Consider the following 19,834-nt stretch of genomic DNA (forward strand, 5'->3'; position numbering starts at 1 on the left):
TCATTTTACATTTTTCAGTATATGCGGAGAAATTAGGCGTAGAGCTTCTTCTCGTAGCTCTCCATGTTCACACCACCCTCGAGCTGGGCACTGGCAGTTCGGATCTCGAAGCGCACGGTGCCATCGGCGACCTTCTCGTGCAGCTGGGCCAGGCTCTGGATACCGGCGTCCTGCATCGAGTGCTTGACGCCGGCAGCAAGGTAGGGCACGAACTTGCTGACCGAGCCACGGTGAGCAACAGTACCAGCGACACCCTGGGCAACGAGCACGCTGTCACCCTCGGAGAAGTAGCGAGCAGTACCGGCGTTGCTGGCCTGGCTGTTCTTGCCGCCCGAGCCGGCCTTCTTGTCTTGCATGGCATCGATGCTGCCCATGCCACGGTAGGCCTTGGTCTGGACGAGCTTGCCGTCGCGGGTGACGAATGAGGTCAGGCTTCCGGGCGACTCGGTAGTACCAGCCAGAAGGCCACCCATCATGATGGTAGTAGCGCCAAGAGCAAGACCCTTGACGATGTGACCGACGTTCTGGATACCGCCATCGGCGATGCAGGGAACGCCGAATCGAGCGGCAAAGGAGGAGACGGAGTGCACGGCAGCAGCCTGGGGACGGCCGACAGCCATGACCTCCTGGGTGATACAGGCGCTTCCGCTGCCCATACCGATACGGAGGCCGTCGACGCCAGCGGCGATGAGGCTGGCTGCCTGCTCTCGTGTCACGACGTTTCCGCCAATGACATCGAGACCAGGGAACTCCTGCTTGATCCACTTGATCATGTCAATCTGGTACATGGAGTTACCCTGGCTGCTGTCGAGGATGACGATGTCGAGGCCGGCGTCGACAAGCTTCTTGAGACGAAGCTTGTCCTCGGGTCGGGTGCCGATGGCGGCGGCGACGATCAGCTGCTTGGAGTCGGGCAGCTTGGAGGCCAGGGGGTAGTTGTGGTTCTTGGTCAGATCGGAGCGCGAGATCATGGAAACCAGGTTGAAGCTCTTGTCGACGATGGGGAGCTTGCCCTTCTTGGACTTGGCGAGGATGCTGTTGGCCTCGAACAGATCGACGCCGTGCGAGGCGGTGACGAGGTCGGTGACCATGACCTCCTCGACGGACTTGCTATCGTCGTCCTCGAACTGGATATCCCGGTTCGTGACAATACCCAGCAGCTTGGAGCCGAGTTTGCCGGACTCTGTTATCGCAGCGAGTTAGCGATTGGGTTGCATGATGCAGTCCAGGGTTGATTGGAAGCGAAGAGATGGTAGTGGTTGGATTTTTTTGTCATAAAGAGCATTAATTTATTCCCCATGACAGTTATGTCGATACGGTGGAACGAAAGTTATATATTAAGGTGTGTAATCATGTAAAAAAGAACCGTGGGGGGTTTGCTGGCAAAAAAGTTGCGAAAGTCGCCGGAAGGCTTCTCAGGATATCTTTGGCAGAAGTAGAAAATGAGGAGACAAGGTTGCCTTGGGACTTACCAGTGACGGGGAAACCACCAAAGCCCCATTTCTCCTTCAGGGCTCTGGCCTCTCCGACGGTGGTCTGGCGGGAGATGACGACGGGGTCGACAATGAAGCCGTTCTCGTATCTCTTGACCTTGGCGACCATGTCGGCCTGCTCGTCGGGGGAGCAGTTGTGGTGGATGACGCCCAGGCCGCCCTGCAGGGCCATGTGGATGGCCATCTCGTGCTCAGTGACGGTGTCCATGGGGGACGAGACGAAGGGGGTCTTGAGCGAGATCCTCTTGGTGACGGGAGACTCGAGGGAGACATCGGAGGCGGGGAAGCCGATGTAGCCCGGCAGCAGCAGGAAGTCATTGTAGGTGAGGCCGCCGTGGAGCTTGGTGTCCATCAGGTCCTCGATGCCGAGACCATCACGGCTCTTGTACTCGGCGAGGAGCTCGAGGGCCTTGGTGTGGTCAGCGACCTCGGCCGAGGGGTGAACACCGTTGGTGGAAGGCATTGCGATCAGGATCTGACGCGGGACGCCTTGGGAAGAGTCTTGGAGGGGGTGAGGTCAAAGATGTCGCCGAACGATTCTCAATCTGGTCGACGGCAGCTTGCCCGAAAGAATAGAAGTTTTCTTTGGGGCTCAGGTCGACGACGATTTTTTTTGTACACGGCCGAGTGGACCCTGCAGATGCGATAGCGGGGCAGCCTTTTCGGGCAAAAAAAGAAAGAAGAAAAAAAAGCTTTCCAATCGTTTGTCACGCCGCCCCAGCACACGCCCCAGCACACGCCCCCAGCAGCCAGCCAGGCCAGCCCAGCACCAGGCCCGGGCGGTGAATGCAAACGTCAGCGGGTCGGTGTGCTACATAGTAAAGTGCACGGGTGGGGGCAGCCTCGGGGGCTGATTGGGCGGGCAGGGCTGGGCTGTCCGCAACGAAAAAGTGGCTGGAATCGCGAATCGCGCGTGGTACGTTGTGGCTGCCCGTGCAACACCAGCCACAGACGAGCAGAGAGCGCCGGAAGGCCAAGGCCAGGCCCGGGCCCCACAATACTGGAAGTCGATTGGTGATTGGTCTTTGGCCGTCGCTGGTCTTCCCTGTTCCAAGGCTCCCAGACGCAGCTGCCGGTTGCCGGGGCACTCGGGCCAGCGTAAACACAAACATCCCGGCCCTCGCACCTCCTACGTGACCCTCCTACGTGACCCCGTCGACCCCCAGCCCCTCCATTCCGGGCTCGCCTATTCGGACCTTGGACCTCTCTCGATCATAATGGGCCGCTGTTAATGGTCGTGGCTGTTCTGATATTGGCAAGTCCATTTCTCGCCGGTGCATTGCTGCGCAATATTCACTCCCCATCTCTGCGAACGTCATCTCCTGCGAGTCCGCCCAGCGCGCCCTCGCGAAACCATCTTGGCCGGGCCGCACACTTGCCAGAGCGCCCCAAGCACGCCGTGTTTGACCCAGTTCTCATCTTAGGGACCGACGCTATATCCATCGTGCCCGACCTCTGGACCGGGTTCCCTCACCCTCGGGGCCGTCAACATATTTGCGACAGCAGGCATCTGCCGAACCAGAGAATACAACAGCCTCGACCTCGTTCTCCGACCGCGCGACCTGCCTGTTGACAGCTTGACAGCGTGACATATCTCGCTCCCGTCCCCGTCTTCCCCTCTTCTGTCCCTCTTGGAGCTTCCCATGTCCTCCTCGGCGCCAGCCTCAGCTCTCGGATAATCGCCTGCCGGTAGCTGTAATGTGGACGTCATCCCCAGACGACGCTGCACTTCATTCTTTCTGGGACGAACATCCTCTGGAGCACTAGCAGTCTTCTCCCAAGATGTCGTACCGTCCGCATCCCCTGCGGCAGTCGTACACGGTCGACTACGCCACCCTCGACACTATCAACCGCCAGCCTTCGACCACTTCGTCCTCTGCCTCGTCCGGCTATTCCTACACCTCTGACGCCTACGACTTTGGTCGCGCCAGCACAAACTCCTCCGTCGCCACGTCCAGCGCCTATGGTCCCTCCGGCCCCTCCGCTTACACCCATAAGCGCGGCAAGAGCGAAGCTGCAATCAGGCACTCGCCTGTAAGATCCAGCACCTACGATGAGCCCAAGTCGAACCCTCAGGACATGTACGCCATCGCGCGTCAGTCATTGCGCCCCTTGCCCCAGGCCCCAGGTCCCGGCCTCAGTCCGCCTTCCCATCAACGATCGCCTTCCAAGCCAACCACGCCTCCGAGCCTTGTCCGCCAAGAGCGTGCCCAAAGCATAGACTATCCAGGTCGCACCACCTCGAAAACACCGACGCCTCCAAGTCACGGCCGCCACGAGCGTGGCCAGAGCCTGGACATCGGGAGATTGTCGCTGGTTGACGGCAGGACTTCGCCAACTCCGCTCTCGCGCTCTACGGCTTCGAGGCCAACGTCCATGCTCCTCACTCGTTCCGACTCCATCCGACAGAGTCCTGCGGGCGCCCGCGACCCTGGCGCCCTCGTCCACTCGCCAATTGCACGCCCAGACCTTCAGCAGCTGGGCCGGTCTTCCACCAGCCAGCTGAGGACCTTGTCCAAACTTGGGAGTGCCGAGGATTTTGCCATCACCTCTCAAACTCAAGAAGTTGTCGGCCTACGCGGGCGCCGAAGACTGCAGCGTGCCGGTGATGGGAACGCCGCTCCCAGCAGTGACAGGTTCGGCTTCGGCGGCCGGAACTGGATGGATAAGCAACGCCAGTTCCTTCAGGCCTACGAATACCTCTGCCATATAGGAGAAGCCAAGGAGTGGATCGAGGACATTATCCACCGACAGATCCCCCCGATCGTCGAGCTAGAGGAAGCACTGCGGGATGGAGTGACTCTGGCCGAGGTCGTAGAGGCCTTGAACCCGGATCGGAGATTCCGCATATTCCGCCATCCGCGTCTTCAAGCCCGACATTGGGACAATGTTGCGACCTTCTTCCGGTATTTGGACGAGGTCGAGCTGCCGGACTTGTTCCGCTTCGAACTGATCGACCTGTACGAGAAAAAGAACATTCCCAAGGTCATCTACGCCATCCATGCACTCAGCTGGCTTCTCTTCCGCAAAGGCATTGTAGATTTCAGGATAGGCAACCTGGTCGGCCAATTGGAGTTTGAGCACCATGAACTGGAGGCTATGCAGAAAGGCCTGGATAAGCTTGGGGTCAACATGCCTAGCTTTGGCAACATGGGCGCCGACTTTGGTGTCGAGGCCCCTCCCGAACCTGTCGAGACTGAGGAGGAACGCATCGACAGAGAGTTGGCCGAGAATGAGCCCGTGATTCTCGACCTCCAAGCACAGATCCGAGGTGCCATGATGCGCATGCGTCTGGCCAACATCATGAACCAACTATGGGATTCGGAGGATTGGATTGTGGATCTCCAGTCGCGGATACGAGGCGACTGGACCCGACAGATCATGGACTACAGGCTTCAGATGAGAAAGTTCGCAGTACAACTGCAGAGCGCTGCGCGCGGCTTCATGGTTCGCAACAGAATGATGAATAGGGAACATTTCTGGAAGAGCAAGGAGAAGAACATCATCAAGCTCCAGAGCATGATGCGGGCCATGCGTGTCCGCAACGAGGTACGCGAGACGAGATCTCAATTACAGTGCGAGGACGGTCCTATCAGGAGCATTCAGGCAATGTGCAAGGGTTTCCTCGCACGCGAGAGGGTCTGCGCTCAACAGCAAGAGTCAAGCCAAATGCAGGGGCCCATCATGGACCTGCAGTCAGCCATTCGCGGCATGCTGTTGAGAGGCAGGGTCGAGAAGGATCTCTATTTTCTCGAACAAGAAGCCCAGGCCATCCGTGGCCTGCAGGCTGCTACGAGGGCCATGCTGACAAGAAACCAGGTCAATCGACAACGAGCTGCTCTGGAGCAGTTCACACCACAGTGGGAGGCTCTGCAAGCCGCTCACAGAGGTGGTGTGGTCCGGTCCAATGTACAAGCAACCAAGACCGAGTTACACCAGCACAGCACGGAAATCTGTTCTTTGCAGTCTCACATCCGCGCTGCAGCCGTACGTAGAGCGATCGCTGACACACTAGATGCTCTGCACGACCACGAGACATCTGTGATCGATCTACAGTCCATGGCGAGAGGCATGCTGGAGCGTCAACGGATAGCTGCTGATCTTGACGACCTGGAGAACCTCACCTCCGAGATCACGGACCTGCAGGCTAAGATCCGAGGTGCACAGTTTAGGAAGGAGCACTTCGCCTTCTTGGATGAGTTGAAGTCTCATGAGCAGGAAGTCACATCCTTGCAAGGTCTGGTTCGCGCCATGCTTTGTCGAGCTCGTATTGGCGATCTGCTGGCTGAGCTCGACGAGCATGAGGAAGAGATCATCGAGCTGCAGGCCCTCGCAAAGGGCTTCATCGTTCGCGCCAAGTTCGAGGAGAAGAAGAAGCATTTCAATGAGAACATGCAGAAAGTCATCAAGATTCAGAGCTTTGTCCGCGGCAAGCTCCAAGGCGAGGCGTACAAGAGCCTAACCACAGGAAAGAACCCTCCTGTTGGCGCTGTCAAGAACTTTGTGCACCTTCTCAACGACAGCGATTTTGACTTCAATGAGGAGATAGAATTCGAAAGATTGCGCAAGACGGTCGTGCAACAAGTCCGACAAAATGAAATGCTCGAGCAGTATATTGATCAGCTGGACATCAAAATCGCCCTTCTAGTCAAGAACAAGATCACCCTAGATGAGGTTGTCCGGCACCAGAGCAACTTTGGCGGACATGCCAGCAGTCTGTTGGCCAATTCGTCAATGGCGTCCGCCAACCAATTTGATCTGAAGGCACTGAACAAGAGTTCACGGAAGAAGCTCGAGTCTTACCAGCAACTGTTCTTCAACTTGCAGACCCAGCCTCAGTATCTTGCTCGTCTTTTCAAGAGGCTCCGCGAGCAGGGGACGGCCGAGAAGGAGTGCAAGCGGATTGAGCATCTGATCATGGGTCTCTTCGGATACGCGCAAAAACGCAGAGAGGAGTACTACCTTTTGAAGCTCGTTGCCAGATCCATTCGAGAGGAAGTCGATACCTGCAACTCCATCCAGGACTACCTCCGCGGAAACTTTTTTTGCTCCCGGCTGCTGGGCAATTATACCCGGTCGCCTAGAGACAGGAAATATTTGAGAGATCTGCTTGGCCCCATGATCCGGGACAACATCGTGGAAGATCCGGAACTCGACTTGGAGAGTGACCCGATGTTGATCTACAGATCGGCTATCAACAACGAGGAACTCCGGACTGGCCGGCCAAGCCGAAGACCGCTCGATGTCCCCAGAGACATCGCCATCAAGGACCCAGAGACCCGTGAACTCTTCATCGACCACCTTCGGGATCTTCGGGAAATCTGTGATCAGTTCTTCAACGCGCTCGAAGACTTCCTACCGCGGATGCCATATGGTCTGCGCTTCATCTGTATGCAGACCTTTGAGGCGTTGCGCCAGCGATTCAAGAAAGAGCCACAGCATCAGGTTCTGCAGCTTGTCAGCAACTGGCTGTGGCGATTCTACCTGCAACCAGCCGTTATCAACCCTGAGCAAGTCGGCGTCATGGAGAAGAGCCTGAGTCCTCTCCAGAAGCGCAACTTGAGTGAAGTGGCCAAGGTGCTCAGCCAAATCGCGTCTGGGCGACCGTTCGGCGGCGAGAACATCTACCTGCAGCCTCTGAATGCATTCATCGCAGACTCCGTCGACCGTCTTGCCCATATCACGAACGACCTTATCTCAGTCCCAGATGCCGAGAACACCTTCGACATCGACGAGTTCAATGACCTCTACGCCAAGAACAGGCCCACCCTTTACATCAAGATGGCCGACATCTTTGCCATCCACAACCTCATCGCCCAAGAACTCCCCTACATTAGCCCTGGCCGTGATGACGTATTGCGAGAGATCATGCAGGATCTCGGTAGCGCCAAGAGCAACGAGAACGAAATGCTTGCGGCTGGCTCCTCAGATATCCAGATGTTCCTGACCCCGAAACTTCATGATGTCGAAGACCCTGATGCTGAGGTCAAAGCACTCTTCATGGAGACAAAGCGTTGCATCCTGTACATTATTCGTGTGCAGACTGGCGCGAACCTTCTTGAGATTCTCGTCCGTCCACCAACTCAAGAGGATGAGGTCAAATGGCAGAACGTTCTGCACGAGGATTTCACATCTGGCGACAACACCAAGGGCGCATATTCCGACGCGAACATGGTAGATGTCACTCGCATGTCTTACTACAACATGAAGCGCAATGCTCTGGAGAACGTAATGCGACTCGAGCAGTTGGGCCGTATCTCCAAGCACAACTTTTACCAGGATGTCCTTAACGCCATTGCCCTTGACATCCGTACCAAGAGCAGGAGGCGTATCCAGCGCCAGCGTGAGCTTGAAGGCGTCAGAATGACGCTCGGCAACCTGCACGAGAAGGCCCAGTACCTGGAGCAGCAGCGCAAGAGTTACGATGACTACATTGAACAAGCTATGGCGACGCTGCAAAAGAGCAAAGGGTAAGTTATCCCCATTCGGTTCATACCCACAGGACATTGGTCAAAATACAGAGACTAACATCGATCCTACAGCAAAAAACGATTCCTCCTTCCCTTTACCAAGCAGTACAACCACCAGCGTGAGCTTGAGCGTTCCGGACGCGTTCCCAAGTTCGGCTCTTACAAGTATAGCGTACGTTCTTTGGCCGACAAAGGCGTAGTCGTCGAGTGGCAAGGCGTCGCTGAGCGCGACTGGGGTGTTATCAACCTGACAATTAGCTGCGACGAGGTCGGAATCTTCAATGTCGAGGGCAGTCGCGGTCACATCCAGACCCCCGGGGCCAGCGCTACTGTCTCAATCGAGGATCTACTGCAGGCACAATTCGAGTCCCATCAGTTCATCAACTTGTTTGAGGGCAACCTGAGACTCAATGTCAACCTGCTGCTGCACCTACTGTACAAGAAGTTCTACCGGACGCAGTAAGTCTTGGTGCAATTGACTGGAAAGGCGGCCGAGGCAGAAGAAAATGAAACCAAGAGGAGGAGCTACGAGTCCGTCGACTAACGAAGCAAACATGCCGGCATGAAGACACGAAAACATGACTTTCAAGACGGATGGCGGAGTGAATGGATGGAAATAGGGTGGGCATTGAACAGGTGTTTGTTGATATCACTGCTTTGATCACTTGATTCCCGGTGTTACAAGGGCCTGTTTTATCTTATATGTTCGTATGCACTTTAGGGTACATTACATACAACCACACACCTCGAACCCCCTGGATTACTTTGCGGGAGTCCTGTATCGACTGCGGTGACTGGGGTGGTATATGTATAGGTTGCCAGTTGTTTTTGGTTATGTCCATAGCATTGCCGGCGGGATAGCATTGTCGGGGACTATAGATAAAAAGAAATATGTAATTTGAAACTGAAACCCCTACTTCCTCGCCTATCCGTCCCGTACAGATAGGAAAAAGCACTATAGCCATCGTCATTGAGAACCGCCAAACTTCAAAGCGCAGCAACCGCACCAAGGAAACCGGCGGCGGCGACTGCAGTCATGATGAGACCAGTCTGACGCGGCGCTTGCGCCTGCGAAACCGAGGACGACGGCGCCGGCGTGGAGGCTGCCCCGGTACCTCCCGCGCCGCCGGATCCCAAGCCCAGCGTCGACGACGCCGACGTGCTGACCACGGTGTCCGTCTGGATGGAGAAGGTCGCGTCGCCGCCGCTCTCCGTGCCCGTCTCCGAGGCCGCGGTCCCGCCGGTGCCGGTGCCGGTCACGCGCGCCGTGGGCACCTGGCTGCAGGACTCGTAGGCCTCGACGGTCCGGACGAGGGCGCTGGCGGACGGGCAGCCCGAGGCCACGATGGCGGCGATGGTGGCCGAGTGGTCGCCGTACCAGCCGTACAGCGTCGGCAGGAAGGCCGTGAACTTGGCGCCCACGTCGCCCGTCACCGAGAAGCCGCACACGCCCGTCAGCGGCAGCGTCGTCTGGCTCAGCGCCTGCGAGATCAGGTCCGCGTTGAGCAGCCCCCGCGGCAGCCGCGGCAGCTCCGACACCAGCGGCAGCGCCTGTGGCAGGCACGCGCTGAGCCCCAGCTTGTTGGCCACGTCGATCAGCGACCCCAGCAGGTTGTCCGTCTGGCGCGGCGCCAGCGCCGGCGCCGCTGCGTCCGCGGGCCGTGGGGGGATGTTGTTGGACGCCGAGGCCAGGGCCGTGGCGGGCGTAAGGAGGAGGAGTGTGCGTGGGAGCATTGTGTTGGTTGGTGTTATTCTTAGACTGCTATACACGGTGTTTCGGTCTTCAACAGCATCACTCATAAGTCAATGGTTGTACGTGAAGCCACATAACGGGCAGGTGTGCTTAATTATATCTCAAAGCTACGGCAGGTTCTCCTCCTTGCAGATCATCTCTTGGGGGATTTGGCATCGCGACAGCGCCTTGGGCAAGTGCCTTATAGAGTAACATGACTGAGAATCCTGCTCCTCGATGTAGAGCTCCACGGTGATGGTGGGGTTCAGGCGTGCTGATAGGCCACCAGGGCCTCTGGGCATAGGCGACGTCCAATCGGCACACATCCTTGTCGCGTCTGGTCTGCCTCGGCATACTTATGTGCTCTCCAGGCTTAGGTAGTCTACTTGGCCTGCTTGGCCATCTGTTGCTTCTCCCAGCACGAAGGGCAACGTCCGGAAATCTCACAGCTCGTCATTCCACTCTTCCAACTGCGACTTCCATGTTCCATGACTTGGATGTCCGAGTATGTAGAAGAAGGCTCCCTGCACTCTTTACAGACCTTGGGATGCATCGTGACGACACACTGGCGGGTGCCACTGGGCAGCATGAGGTTGACCATGTCGATGGCCATTTTAGGGATTTCGTTCATCAAGGACTTGAATCGGGCATCCTTGACGACGGCAAATCTTGTCGACAAAAAGAACTTATGCAGCGGCTTGATGATGGAGTCGACGCAGTGCAGGGGTAGGCTGTATACGGTCCTCACAGCTCTGGCGAAATCTTCGAACCTTTCTGCGCTGAAGTACTTCTCTGGCTCAATGTAGAATTTCTCTTCGTGTGATACGATTTCTGTTGCAAGGCGCATCAAAAGGTCGTCCACGGACGTGAGCAATTCCTCCTTGAGCGTGGGTACGTCGAGATAATCGGCGAATTTGAACAAGCTGAGATACAGCGAAAGCTTCCCAGCACAGCAGGTCGTCTTTTGACATGCTGAGATTGCGCCCGAATCAACTGTAGCCATGTGAGAATTTGGAAAACCCCGGGTTCGTCCATGGCCTACGCTTTCCTAAATAGAGATATTTGAGGACGCAGTCCACCTCAAGGGGTAGCTCATGGTCAAGGCATAACTCGTTCGTCTGAGCTTCCTGTGATCAGAGAACATGGTCAGTGTGGCATATAAGGGCTATATTTATGTATTTCCAGGGAGCCGGGGGGCGAAATATACCTGAAAATTACCGGTGAAAGCCTTCTTGAAGTATGAGGATTTCAGGTCAATGATGCATTTGTGCACGTTCCATTCACGAGAACCACATTTGATCTTGGCATCGGCGAAGAGCCCAGATTTCAGAAGTTCGCCTCCTAGTGTGGAAGGAGTATCGGCCACCTTCTCATCCACAGCAGAAGGCGGCATGATGAAAAATTAGGCGGTGATAATGAGGAATGTCAAGGAAATGGCATATGAAGGGTGACTGTGGAAAATGTATCGTAAATGAGAGAAGATGGAAGGAGGCGGCATAGGCGGCCTGGGGAGTTGCGAGTGGGGTAAAAGTAAATGTTTCAAATTCGCGGCAAGCAGTTTCTTTTTTGGATTTCTGACTTAGGCAGTCAAGTCGTGAGGCGAAGGTTGCAAGGCAAAAAAAGAAACAAGGTGGTAGTTCTGTTCCACACGAATCCATACTGTATCGTACTCAATTGATTGGAAATACCTTACGACAGGGTGGTCTTTGCTCTCGTCTCCCTGTTTCGACTTTCATTGAACTTGAGAACGATCATGTTGGATCCGGAGCTAATTCTAACGCATCTTGAACATATATTCTCTTAACTGGCATCAAGCTCTGGATAATCAAAGCTTGAGCCTATTTGGTGTTCTAGGATACCCTCAGCACCTACCACTCGATCCGATTATTCTGATTAGTACACCTTGTGCAACTATGATGCGATGGCATTTCATGGCCCCATCTCGTACCTTATTCTGTAGATTTATCAATCGAGATCGCTAGTGATGTTTTGATATGGCATCACACTGATCAGAGCATGAACATATTCTATGTATTAAGTCCGCTGCAGCAGAATGGTTTCATGAATAATATGGCATGTAATCAACCAGGAAATACAATCGAAGCTACATTAAACTCCAAGCATCCCGTTAACGTATGCAAAATACACTGCCAGATTACTCCGTACACGATGCGGCATCCGTTCATTCGTAAGATGTCGTTAAAATTGGGTATCAGTATTGGGCATCCGCCAGATTGACTAAGGAACCATAAGTTGAATGTCAGCACAGTACAGACAATGTGCCGCACCTCCATAAGCCTGATCGAACTCCTCCAGGTCGCCAAGCATTGAATCACCAGGAAAGTAGATTCTAATCGCGTGGGCCCAGCCATCGTTGGGAGAGGTGCTGAAACGAGAGGGCCTTGATGCTGCCACCTCCGGTGTTCATCTTCGAACGTAGGTAGTGCTAGCGCGAGCAGACGCTCTGTTCGCTGTGTATCGCGGACCAATAGGTAGCGCGCGGTAAGTCGGTACCACCGGTGGCGGTCTTGTACGCCATTCTGGCCAGCGCATCCGCCGCGGCGGCTCAGGCATCACGGGAACCCGGACTTCGTCATGGCTATAATAGCTATCCCCATCGCTTGTGTCTGAACCTGGCCTCCTTCTCACCGCAGTGCAACAGCACCAGAGTAAAACAACGAATACTGCTGCGCCGACACAGCAGCCTACAATGATGCCGATTTGCTCTGGCGTTAGGCCTTGTGACGATGTGCTAGCTGAGACGGGGGCCGCCGGTGCTGTGGTGGCTCCCAGTACCGCAGTGGACTCGCCGCCGCGACCCAGTGTCACAACGGTTGTGAGAGTGGAGGCAGGATATGTGATGGTCTGAGTGATGACCATCTGTCGTTGAACAAGCTCCGGTTGGGCCGTAACGGCAACGACGGTTACGGCCCGATTCGGGATCAGCGTCGGGGCCAGCATCATGGAGATCGGCCAAGACGCAGCTAAAAATAATGAACAAAACATCAACGAGAGAAAACGCCAGAGTGATCCATTCAGCCCCCAGGGCCCCCATCATATATCCCTTCAATCAGCTCCCAGCGCAGCGTGCCCCGCGCCGCCTGAGGTGCTGTAGAGGCATTTCCAGGTTCATCTGCAGCTGAGCAATATCGGGCTTCACACCCACAGGACTGCAGAAGACTCGGGAGGACTGTCAGATGACATTGGCTGGCCGGATTCTCGGCCAGGCGCTGATTGGGAGGAATGCGGGTCGCAGAAGGGCAGGCCTATAGGACAGGCATAGTCGGGCCCACTTCTGGCAGAACGGATTCGGACATTATGCCCATCTGACGGGTTGTACAGCGTGATTAGCCGCTAATGCACAGCACGCTGTCAAGGAATCCAAGGCCGTGGAATGCACGCCGACCAGCCATGGTCCATTCTGGAGCTGCTTTGGGGGCCAAATGGCGAAGCGAAGTCGAACTCGCTTAGAACTGACCGGCTCCACGTCTTCGAGCTGTGTGGCGCGATAAGTGAGAACCACGGTCCAGCGCGGTCGCTGCAGCCTTTGGTGTTTCACCACCGACTGTGTCATCATAAGACGACATGTTATACGGCAGCACCGGTGAGTGCTGGGCCACGTTCGTACGCCGGTGCGTTCGCACGTTCGCGCGTGTGCCGTGGACGGGGAGGCACCGGATCTAGGCTGCAAGGTCTCGATGCTGCTGCAGAAAAATGGCTAGATCCAGCCGTACTCCTAACTGGCCCAGCCGTCGGGTAGCGCACCCGAATTGGCACTTCTCTAGCAATCTGAAAGGCCAACAATACTTCACGTTGCATGAACTGCTATGACTCAGCACGGAGAGTTTTGACATGGTGGCAAAGATAAAAAGATCAGAGAACACTTCACCTTCTGAGGAAATGGCGGCTTCGAAGGCTTGCGATGTGAAAACTAAACGCATGTTCCTTGAAAAGCTTGGCAGCCGGAAGACTGACGACATGTAAGCAGAGTGGGATGAAACTTCCACACGACACGCATGCCACTAGCTCCGTCGTCAATAGTGAGAATGCAGTTTTCTGCTTATATTTCTCGTAGTCAATCCAATATTGAAGAATTATGCCCCGGCAAAGGAACTCCACGTCGGTTACCAGAAGCAATGCATCAGTTTGAAATGGCGATATAACTAACCTCTACTACTATTGCATCCAAGCACACGTGTTTTTACAAACATAGCATCACTGTACTCCCTGCGATGTAGCCTCTTTGTGGCAGGTTATGTTAACATAATCCATGACATGATAGCGCTAATATAAACTTGGGACATTGCCTAAGCACCCGGAAGTACAACACCGTGTCTGCTTTCATCCCCAGCTTGAACGTGATCCCCCTAAGTTGAACTGACTGTCTAGCGCTCTCAAACACTACTATATTGTTTCTGAACGTCCAGATGATGTATTTGCGTCTTTTCTCACACTTCTCTACTACATCGCCCAAACAAGCATAGCCATTCAGGCCAATAGCAATCACTACCACACAACACAACACTCTTTCAAGTCCGAAGCTAGTCACAAAAAGTCGATGTCGAGATGTTTGCAGGTTTTTGTCTGTATAGGAGAATAACGGAACTACTCGACGAGTGAGACATGAGTTCTGTAACATAGTCCAATATTTGCTGTACCCCTCTCTTTCTTTATTCCCAACTTAGATCTCTAGTTCTTGGGCGGTGGAGGTGGCGGCGGTGGCGGCCTAGGGTTGCCGTTGTTCCCACCAGCAACTCTAGCTGGGGGACGTCTATTCTGGCGTTCTTCCAAGTCGCGTGCTTCGACGACACAGTCGGCCCTCTTGTTGGGAGGAGGTGGCGGCGGAGGAGGCGGGTTTCGATTGCCCCCTGTGGCCGGCCTTGCAGGTGGGCGTCGGTTCTGACGCTGTTCAAGGTCGTGAGCCTCCACAGTATCCTCATATCTCTTGTCTGGTGGTGGAAAAGGTGGCGGCGGTGGGTTTCCATTAGCCGGACTGGCTGAACGCCGGTCCTGGCGTGCCCAGACAAGATGGTCTCCAGACTCCGTCGACCGCTTACTGGGAGGGGGAGGAGGTGGTGGCGGTGGGGGCCGGTTCCCATCGCTTGCAGGCCGAGCTGGTGGGCGGTTTTGAGGCTCGCGGACAATGACTACAGCCGCTTCCATACCTCCATGAGTGTTGCGCTTATCCAACTGCGCTACCGGAGCGGCAGTGACTGCCGTGGCCACCAGGGCGGTGAAAACGATCGAAAACCTCATTATAGCAAGGTTTTGAGCCAAGTGGCGTGCCAACGTTTGAAATGTCTAAGATTGTAGATGTAATTAAGACAAGCACAATGTCCAGGCAGACCGGCCGCTGGATTTGGAGGGTAATACAAGGAGAGAATTGAAAGGTTTTCTGCGTATGGTAATTCACACTTTCACAACTTTCCTGAAGGCTCATCTTATATGCTATTGGTACGCGCAGGATGTATCTCTAAACTGTAGCATGCCGATTACTGTCGTCCACTTGAGACATCACGATGCTAGCATTCGTAAGTTCTACTCCTTGACACTCCTTGGTATCCGCAATAGCCGGTTCGTAAGACTTGAAAAGGAATAGAAGTCGAAAAAGAGCTAGACCCTTTGAAACGCACTCGTAAGTCTGGTGGTCATTGATACCAGTCGGTCGTGTTGCACCATCTGATCTCATTGCGTTGGCTTTTAGGGCTGTTCTATGAGGAAGTGAAGTCACTGTAGGGTTTCACGAAGCTTTCTGACAAGCCTACCAAGCCATGTGGCATCAAAAAGCCAAGTTTAGATACACACGCGTGTTCAGTGAGGATCATGCGGAGACTATACTAAAAGAAGTGAAGGCTCGCATGTGCATTGATCCGTCCGAAGGGAGCTGAGACAATCGAACCTAGTGCAATTGGAGGGGCCAGATCTACGGGGGGTGTCTCAGACCCGTGGGCTTTTACCCCAGGTTCCACAATTACTTCTGGCAAGTCTATACTTAGCGTCATCTGATCCATAAATGGCTTGAAGCACCGCTCAGACGCAATGACGCGTCTTTCATCGACTTCTCCATGCGCCTGCTCGGGCAGTCACCGCTGTTCATACTTTGAGAGAGGAAAAAAAAAACCCGAAACGTAGTTTTGAGGGGAATAATATGATCCTCTTAAAATATGCTAGTGTTATCAACTTACCCTAATTCCCCGAAATCGTCAGTTCTATGCTTGGCAATTTGGTGTGTTGAAATTTCAGTTGTTCACCTCTGGGCGGCAGGTGTCGGACATTCATGACCGTCGCCCAAGGACGGCTGGCTGGACTACTTGGCTCTGACCGATTACATGAATGGCAACTTACCTAAACCCTCTTACAACTAGACGGGCGGCTCTTCAACAAACAGTCACCACAGGCGACTGCGCCATTCTTTCTTAAGAAAATGCGCCCGCAGCCTTTTCGGCATAGCTCAAAAACGCCGCACCTCGAGCATCTTATGTGCGAGCATGCTGTACATATCCATGTTACCTGCTTCAACCCACCAGCGCAATCGTGACATTCCCATGGCTTTGTCAAACACATCGAAGGACAGGCCAGCCCCAGGTCCGCAGGAACGGAGGTTGCCTCGGTGTTTTTGCACGGCACAGCAAACTTGGTAAGCTTCAGTACCGCGTTGCATTTTGCCATGGAGCAGTAGTCCCAGGTATCCCTGAAGTGGCCACAGGGATATGGACCGCTGACTGTGTGCTTGCACATGGTAGCGTCAAAGACTGTGCTGAGTGGTATCCCTGGGAGGTTGACGAACCGCCCTAGAAGAGCAGAAGGTATACGAATATGAACAGTCCGCCTCTTGATTTTGAACTGATTGGGGTTGTGAATGGGCTATTATTGCCAAACAGTGGTAAGTATGTAATTTTATACCTTTAAGGAGACCATTGGACAAAGCCGGCTGGACAAGCAGCATCCTTCGCACTTCTCTCTTTATGTCTAGGCTCGTGACGTTAGTGACAACTTGACAATGACATGACGGTGAACAAATAATGCTGGTAAATCCGAAACACATGCTAAACCTGATTATCTTCAATGCCAGTCTCGCTTTGTTTAGGCACATTAATATCGCCCCATTGTCCTTCCCATCTCACACCCACGATTTCCTCTTCAGCTCTGCACAACTCGGGACTGTGACCAAGAAAACCGAGGTCGATTACCTCCAAGATTCTTGTTGTAATTCTAACCATGATAGTTTAATGCAATCGGCATGTGCAAATTCTGGCTTAAAGCTAATCAGCCAATGCTGATCGGTGCCAGTAGTAACAACCACAGGATGTTGGGGAATTCGTATCTGCATCTTGCCCGATTGCAGCCGTGATGTCCTCATCTACCATGTTCAATTATCTTTGGCTGTGCGGATGATACAAAGGGATGGATAGCGGCTGACTACTAAAGTTACCACAGGTGACCTTGTGTAACTGAAGTTCTTCTGTTGTTGGCCGAGGGCTGTTCTGTCACCAATGCTGTGCGACCATGGAGTTTATTCTCCCTTACCACTGTCACAAATGTCTCCATATTTTCACGGGACGAGCTACAGAATGTTTTGATCGTAAGAATTTGGTCCTAGGATGATTACCAGGAATGCAAACCATTGGCACCTAGCCACTCTTTGGGTAATTGGGAGGCTCTCGTGTAAAATTCTATAAGTTTGCTATAGCTGACGAGCGTGGTCAGCGACTATGCTATCGTACAGTCCCAAAGCGCCGACTTGTTGCAGAGATAGTTGAGCCTTTGATGGTACGAGATCCGAATACTGTGTACCATTTACTAGGCCCCAATTTCGTGTAGCGTGACCTAGGGTTTGTACAGGGTCATTCAGGTTGCTATATCAAATAGGCCAGAGCATCTTTCCCAGAAACCTTTCGAGTACGAGCCGAAATATGTGTACGAATAACGAACTGTTTATCTGCTTGATCTTTGCGGATACCCGTATTGAAAGTGATACCTATGAGTGCACCTCTATATTCCGTCTAGTCTATCATGATTTAAATTCAGTATCATTTGACATGGAAATGCTACTTCATGTCGTGATAAGCAATGTCCAGCAAATACAACAGCGTTTCCAACAGGGGCGACGTCCATAATTCTCCCTATGCATACTGTTGGAACCCACGAGCGAAGTGAGTGTTGCATCTATTGACATTCCGTATCTATGGGCAGCTGCTAGTAAAGACTCTGAGACAACATTACTGTCAACGATGCAGATTTCTTGCACAGATCTTCGCGCGGCTGATATGCAAGATATCCGATTTGGCCGTTTATTCTACGGAAACGTGGTCTCACAAGCACCGGGTTGCTTGTAGAACCAATCAGTCACTGCTGGGGACAACATCTGCCATTGAGACTGAGTGGCACTTGTCTTGAGGAATTCGGCCACGACATCCCACTTGATTCAATACCACCTCTATACGGATGCAATAATGGTAACCTTGCGCCTAAAAGTACAATATATATGGATCGACTCTTTGGTACGTCATCTCATGTCGTCTACCGCCGCTCATGATGGCCTTCATTGGTCTAATACCTAGCGGAAATAGTGTATCATTCAAGACTCCCTCCGCGACTGGCGGCACGAGAGTGCAACTATGGAGTCTGTCTATTCATATGGACTGTTCAACATCGCCGGTGCATCAGCGACGGATAGCCAGGAACGGCTCTTCAGACCAAGAGACCCCATGCCATTCTCACCCAACTTTGCATGCACATCTTGGAGAGGGAAGAAGGTCGAAATGGTCTGGTACGATGATATGGACGGGAAGCGAATTCTGGAGGTCGATGATTCCTCTGACGAGTCCCTCTTCAAACGAGGCTGGGGTTTACAGAAGAGATTCCTGTCCAGGCGGAACGTCATCTTCACCAAGAGCCAGATCCATTACCGCTGCGCCGAAGAGGTCAGCTGCGAGAGCATACCCCCCGATCACCCGTTCACGCAGATCCCAAGGCTTGCGGCGAGCCGCGACAAAGAGAGAGCATGATTCTCGCGCATGAAATCGCTGGCTCACGAAAACTGCGTGGAGGCTTGGGAAACCGTCATGGGCCAGTACAACGACACGGCTATCGCGAAGCACGGAGACAGGCTGGTCGCATTCTCGGCATTCCCGCGGTCCATCGGGCCCCCGAGGAAAAGCAAATACCTGGCCGGGCTCTGGGACCACACGTTCTTCAACGATATGGCGTGGTGGTCGGCCGACCCGAGGCGGCGCCCGCAGCAATACGTCGCGCCGACGTGGTCGTGGGCCCCGGTGCGACGTTCGCAGAACGTGGATCTTCTCCTGAGCAACCCGCTGCGCCCGGTCCTTCTCAAGGGTTTGCGACGTTTCTGGGTGCTCACACGGAACCCTGCGGGGCCGACGAGTTTGGCGAGATCGAATACGGCTGGGTAAGGATCAAGGCGCGGGTAGTCTGCTTGGGCCAGAATATGCCAGTGAGCCTGTCGGATCTGCTGCAAGGCGCCATCAAACCATACATGATGAAGACGGCTGCGAATGTGAGTCTGGATCACGACCCCTGGTACGATGCAGGTGGAACGTCTATGTATTATCTGCTAGCTCTATCTGCCAGGAGCTGCTGGAATGATTCCCGCTCGCTCGAATCTCGTCAGGTAATCGCGACCATCCTCGCTGCTGTAACTCCCGCTATAGGGTTGTTCCAGCGTGTCGGTCTTTGCGAATTCTGGTGCCTTGACGAGGGTAGGAGGGACCTGGGAGGTTTTAACCCCGTGAACGCCTGGTTGAACGGATTCAAGAAAGCTGTGGAGCGACTTGATGGGGAGGAGATTCCGTCGCATGAACGGTGTGCGGATGGGGAACACATTATCACCATCATCTGATCAGCATAAATCGACGAGGGTAGTTGTCACGACCTCATGCAACGCTGTAGCAAAAAGCACATCGCGAATAATAAGGACGTCTTACTAGTAAATGTATCAAATAAAAGTCGCTATAACGTTTGCCCTAAAAGACTATTTGAGCAAATGTCTCCCGGCTTCAACTCGAGTCGAGAGCGCCTTGCCATCAACCGAAACGCCGAAACGCAAGCTTCAGTAGGCTCGCGGGTTATCTTACTCCGTATTATCTACAGACCGGGCAGGGTGACGACAATCAGTC

General features: G+C 53.9%; 7 protein-coding genes across 7 annotated transcripts; 2 read left to right on the plus strand and 5 right to left on the minus strand.

Annotated features, from left to right (window-relative positions):
• Positions 1-32: 32 nt before the first annotated feature.
• JN550_006370 (uncharacterized protein) lies at positions 33-1,956 on the minus strand (the record flags this gene model as incomplete). Its single annotated transcript, XM_049318102.1, has 2 exons — positions 33-1,183; positions 1,473-1,956. The coding sequence occupies 2 exons, from the start codon at positions 1,954-1,956 to the stop codon at positions 33-35; spliced, it is 1,635 nt and encodes a 544-aa protein (XP_049171589.1).
• Positions 1,957-3,275: 1,319 nt separating this feature from the next.
• On the plus strand, positions 3,276-8,426 carry JN550_006371 (uncharacterized protein; the record flags this gene model as incomplete). Its single annotated transcript, XM_049318103.1, has 2 exons — positions 3,276-7,963; positions 8,036-8,426. 2 exons carry the CDS (start codon positions 3,276-3,278, stop codon positions 8,424-8,426), a joined length of 5,079 nt encoding a protein of 1,692 aa, XP_049171590.1.
• Positions 8,427-8,950: 524 nt separating this feature from the next.
• On the minus strand, positions 8,951-9,697 carry JN550_006372 (uncharacterized protein; the record flags this gene model as incomplete). Its single annotated transcript, XM_049318104.1, has 1 exon — positions 8,951-9,697. One exon carries the CDS (start codon positions 9,695-9,697, stop codon positions 8,951-8,953), a length of 747 nt encoding a protein of 248 aa, XP_049171591.1.
• Positions 9,698-10,077: 380 nt separating this feature from the next.
• Positions 10,078-11,088, minus strand: JN550_006373 (uncharacterized protein; the record flags this gene model as incomplete). The annotated part of the gene is made up of 3 exons (XM_049318105.1): positions 10,078-10,688; positions 10,738-10,822; positions 10,903-11,088. The coding sequence occupies 3 exons, from the start codon at positions 11,086-11,088 to the stop codon at positions 10,078-10,080; spliced, it is 882 nt and encodes a 293-aa protein (XP_049171592.1).
• Positions 11,089-12,119: 1,031 nt separating this feature from the next.
• JN550_006374 (uncharacterized protein) lies at positions 12,120-12,656 on the minus strand (the record flags this gene model as incomplete). The annotated part of the gene is made up of 1 exon (XM_049318106.1): positions 12,120-12,656. The coding sequence occupies one exon, from the start codon at positions 12,654-12,656 to the stop codon at positions 12,120-12,122; it is 537 nt and encodes a 178-aa protein (XP_049171593.1).
• Positions 12,657-14,384: 1,728 nt separating this feature from the next.
• On the minus strand, positions 14,385-14,951 carry JN550_006375 (uncharacterized protein; the record flags this gene model as incomplete). Its single annotated transcript, XM_049318107.1, has 1 exon — positions 14,385-14,951. One exon carries the CDS (start codon positions 14,949-14,951, stop codon positions 14,385-14,387), a length of 567 nt encoding a protein of 188 aa, XP_049171594.1.
• Positions 14,952-18,313: 3,362 nt separating this feature from the next.
• JN550_006376 (uncharacterized protein) lies at positions 18,314-19,557 on the plus strand (the record flags this gene model as incomplete). The annotated part of the gene is made up of 2 exons (XM_049318108.1): positions 18,314-18,619; positions 18,670-19,557. 2 exons carry the CDS (start codon positions 18,314-18,316, stop codon positions 19,555-19,557), a joined length of 1,194 nt encoding a protein of 397 aa, XP_049171595.1.
• Between the last annotated feature and the right edge of the window lie 277 nt (positions 19,558-19,834).

This window comes from Neoarthrinium moseri, assembly GCF_022829205.1.
Source record: "Neoarthrinium moseri strain CBS 164.80 chromosome Unknown scaffold22_Wmoseri_CBS_16480, whole genome shotgun sequence".
NCBI lineage: Eukaryota > Fungi > Ascomycota > Sordariomycetes > Amphisphaeriales > Apiosporaceae > Neoarthrinium > Neoarthrinium moseri.